The 4,009-nt window shown below is 37.5% G+C and overlaps 1 protein-coding gene across 1 annotated transcript; it reads right to left on the bottom strand.

Annotated features, from left to right (window-relative positions):
* Nucleotides 1–3,170: 3,170 nt before the first annotated feature.
* Nucleotides 3,171–3,707, bottom strand: LOC137644348 (synaptic vesicle membrane protein VAT-1 homolog). Its single transcript, XM_068377337.1, has one exon. The coding sequence runs from the start codon at nucleotides 3,705–3,707 to the stop codon at nucleotides 3,171–3,173; it is 537 nt and encodes a 178-aa protein (XP_068233438.1).
* Between the last annotated feature and the right edge of the window lie 302 nt (nucleotides 3,708–4,009).

The following is a 4,009-nucleotide window of genomic DNA, read 5'->3' as shown; positions in this document are numbered from 1 at the left end:
ACTTTTACCTGGAAGGCTGGAATGGACTTGGCACTCTCTTGATCCAGAAGGTTCATAGGTATAATAACAAACTTAAAAACTTTTCTTCCAATATTCCAGTACATTGGAATCTCATTCAGGGGAGCGTATTAAAAGAGGTCACACTTATTTTTTCTGCATTTGTCCACATGATAAAGAAACAGTACAGGTGAATCTTTATTATGGAACACTGCATACTGGAACAAGTGAGACTTCTTCCTTCCATTGAGTCCATCTTGTGGATTATTTGCTTTTTACTTGGAAGGCTGGAATACACGTGGCATTGAGAAACTTATCTCTCAATGGCTTTTGATCCAGAAGGATAATAGGTACCATAACAAGCCAAAAAACTTTTCTTCCAGGATTCCCGGTACATTGGAATCTCCTTCGGGGGAGCATACTAAAAGACGTCTCACTTATTTTTTCTGCATTTGTCCACATGATTATTAAACAGTACAAGTGAATCTTTATTATGGAACACTGCATACTGGAACAAGTGAGACTTCTTCCCTCTGCTGAGTTCATCTTGTAAATTAATAACTTTTACCTGGAAGGCTGGAATGCACTTGGCACTCTCTTGATCCAGAAAGTTCATAGGTATAATAACAAACTTAAAAACTTTTCTTCCAGTATTACGGTACATTGGAATCTCCTTCAGGGGGAGTATATTAAAAGAGGCCACACTTATTTTTTCTGCATTCGTCCACTTGATAAGGAAACAGTACAGGTGAATCTTTATCATGGAACACTGCATACTGGAACAGGTGAGACTTCTTCCCTCCACTGAGTCCATCTTTTGGGTTATTTGCTTTTACCTGGAAGGCTGGAATACACTTGGCATTGAAAAACTTTTCTCTCAATGGCTTTTGATCCAGAAGGTTTAAAGGTACCATAACAAGCCAAAAAACTTTTCTTCCAGGATTCCGGTACATTGGAATCTCCTTTCAGGGGAGCATACTAAAAGAGGTCTCACTTATTTTTTCTGCATTTGTCCACATGATAAAGAAACAGTACAAGTGAATCTTTATTATGGAACACTGCATACTAGAACAAGTGAGACTTCTTCCCTCTGCTGAGTTCATCTTGTAAATTATTCACTTTTACCTGGAAGGCTGGAATGCACTTGGCACTCTCTTGATCTAAAAGGTTCATAGGTATAATAACAAACTTAAAAACTTTTCTTCCAGTATTACGGTACATTGGAATCTCCTTCAGAGGAGTGTATTAAAAGAGGCCACACTTATTTTTTCTGCATTTGTCCACTTGATAAAGAAAACAGTACAGGTGAATCTTTATCAAAGAACACTGCATACTGGAATAAGACGAAACTTCTTCCCTTTACTGAGTCCATCTTGTAAATTATTCACTTTTACCTGGAAGGCTGGAATGCACTTGGCACTCTCTTGACCCAGAAGGTTCATAGGTACAATAACAAACCCTAAAACTTTTCTTCCAGTGTTCCAGTACATTGGAATCTATTTTAGGGGAGCATACTTAAAGAGGTCACACTTATTTTTTCTGCATTCGTCCACTTGATAAAGAAACAGTACAGGTGAATCTTTATCAAAGAACACTGCATACTGGAATAAGTGAGACTTCTTCCTTCTGCTTACTCCATCTTGTAAATTATTCCATTCTCCCTATCCATCTGATTTTTCTTGCTATATACTTTATGAACATGCTCTTTTTTTTCTTTTTTCCTCTTCATTTGATTTTTGTTGCAGTTATGTCTTTTTTTCTCCTTCTTTCCCTTGTTCCCCTTCTCCTGTAAATATTGCCCTATCAAAAGATTATTGATTTGCTGTGCTCTTAGAATCTCCGCCTTAAGTGTTTTGATTTTCTTGTCCCTTTTCCACAAATATGTATAGACGTGTCTGTCAAGTCTCCTGAGACCATCCTTTAGATATATATTTTTCTCCCGCATATCCTCATTTCCTCTTCTTAATTCTGCTATTTCCCTCTCTAGTTCCTCAATACGAGTGGTGTTTATTTTCTCCTTCTGATTCTTGCTATTCTCTTGTTTCTGAGTCTCCTCTTTTTTGTTCTCCATCTCTTCTTCCTGATTCTTGTATTTTTTCTTAATCTTCTCCTTTCCTTTCTTCTTTTCCTCCTGATTCTTATTTTTCTTAATTTTCTTCTTTCCTTTCTTCTTTTCCTCCTGATTCTTATTTTTCTTAATCTTCTTTCCTTTCTTCTTTTCCTCCTGATTCTTATTTTTCTTAATCTTCTTTCCTTTCTTCTTTTCCTCCTGATTCTTATTTTTCTTAATTTTCTTTCCATTCTCCATCTGTTCCTCCTGATTCTTGATATTCCTTTTTCTGGGTCTCCTCTCTTTTCTCTCTTTCTCCTCCTCCTCCTTATCCAAAGGCACAATAACACATTTAGGTCCACAAATGATGGAGATTGGCCGACTTTTGATGAACTTCCTGATAGCATCGAATCGGTTGAAAATCCGAAGCAAAAAACACCTTCCGCAGCCTAACCTGACACGGAACACTTCGACGGGGTGCTTACTCTTCCTCGCTGAGCGTTGAGACACCAAAATATATTCAAATCTACGACTTTCACTTTTATCATGATGACGACATTCACATCTAATAATTTCATTTTTACCATCGTATTTTTTCATATCTACATCAAATTCGTATGCGTAATAAAACTTATTGGTTAACTGGTGTGTTTTGGTCTTTTCTGGAGAGCTTTTCGAAGTTCGGTCAATGCCCTCCCAATTGTATATCCGTCTTTTCTGAATATGCTCCTTCTTTTCTTTGATCCTCTCCTCCTGTGTAAATAGCCTCATCAAAAGATCATTGATTTGCTCTTCTCTTAGAAGGTCCTTCTTGAGTGGTTTGATTTCCATTCTATTTTTCCACAATTTTTTACGCTTGTGTCTGTCTTGTCTCCTGAGACAATCCTTTAAATATCTATTTTCCTCCTGCAGATCCTCCTTTTCTCTTCTCAATTCTGCTATTTCCCTCTCTAGTTCTTCAATACGAGTGGTGGTCGTTTTTTCCTTCCGATTCTCCCTCTCTTCCGGATTCTTATTTTTCTTCTTAATCTTCTTTCCTTTCTCCTTCTCTTGATTCTTTTTCACCTTTTTAATTGTATTGTTCTTATTCTTTTTATTAATGTTGTCCTTTGCATTCATTTTATTAAATTCCTCCTCTTCTTTTTTTATGAAATTTTTCCTCTGGATTTCTATTCATCTCCTCCTTTTTGTTATTCTCCTTTTTAATTTTATCGTTCTTATTTTTCTTATTTCCATTGTCCTTCACAATCTTTTTATCAAACTTTTCTTCTTTCTTTTTAATCTTCTTCCTCTTCTCATTTCTTTCCTTTTCATTTGCTTTCTGATTTGCCTCCTGTCTTAAGAGCTTTATTTCTTCAATGCTCTCCTCCACAGCACCGCTTAAACTCTCTCCTAAACGGCATTCCAGAATCTCGCCCAAATTTTCATTTAAGTCAAGTGTGACGTTTTTTCCGTCATTCCTTTGCATATAATACATATTGCATTCAGGCGTGTCACTCACTGACGAGGTAAATTTGTAATTATTTGAAGATGTTACAAAAGAGCACTTGAAACGTTCAATCTTCTCGTTTTTTTCTCCTGGCCGTCGGGGATTCACCAGTGGGACACGATCATATCTGGAGATGTGGAGGCCAAGATTTTCTGGCAAATTGGGTGCCATCATCTGTCAGTTATTTCTGAAAAAATTATACCGACGCAAGTTCCAGGGATTGTGCAAGTCCGTAATTGCTTCCCAAACCTGACGTGGTGCCAGGTTTGAGAAGTAGTAGGTGCCTACTACACATCCCTTATGTGATGTAGGTTTTTCCCAGTAAAATGGTACTGCCCACTCTTTACCAGCATGGTTCAAATTGATTCTGTGTTCGAAATATCGCTCCCTACTACCCCAGTCAAATTCGACCAGGGCATGCGTTGCCCGTAACTTGCGTAGCAGTTTGCTCAGATCCTTGTTTTCCTTGGCTT

Source organism: Palaemon carinicauda, chromosome 7 (assembly GCF_036898095.1).
Source record: "Palaemon carinicauda isolate YSFRI2023 chromosome 7, ASM3689809v2, whole genome shotgun sequence".
NCBI lineage: Eukaryota > Metazoa > Arthropoda > Malacostraca > Decapoda > Palaemonidae > Palaemon > Palaemon carinicauda.
The sequence above is the reverse complement of the archived record's forward strand: the minus strand, read 5'-3'. Positions and strand labels throughout refer to the sequence as shown.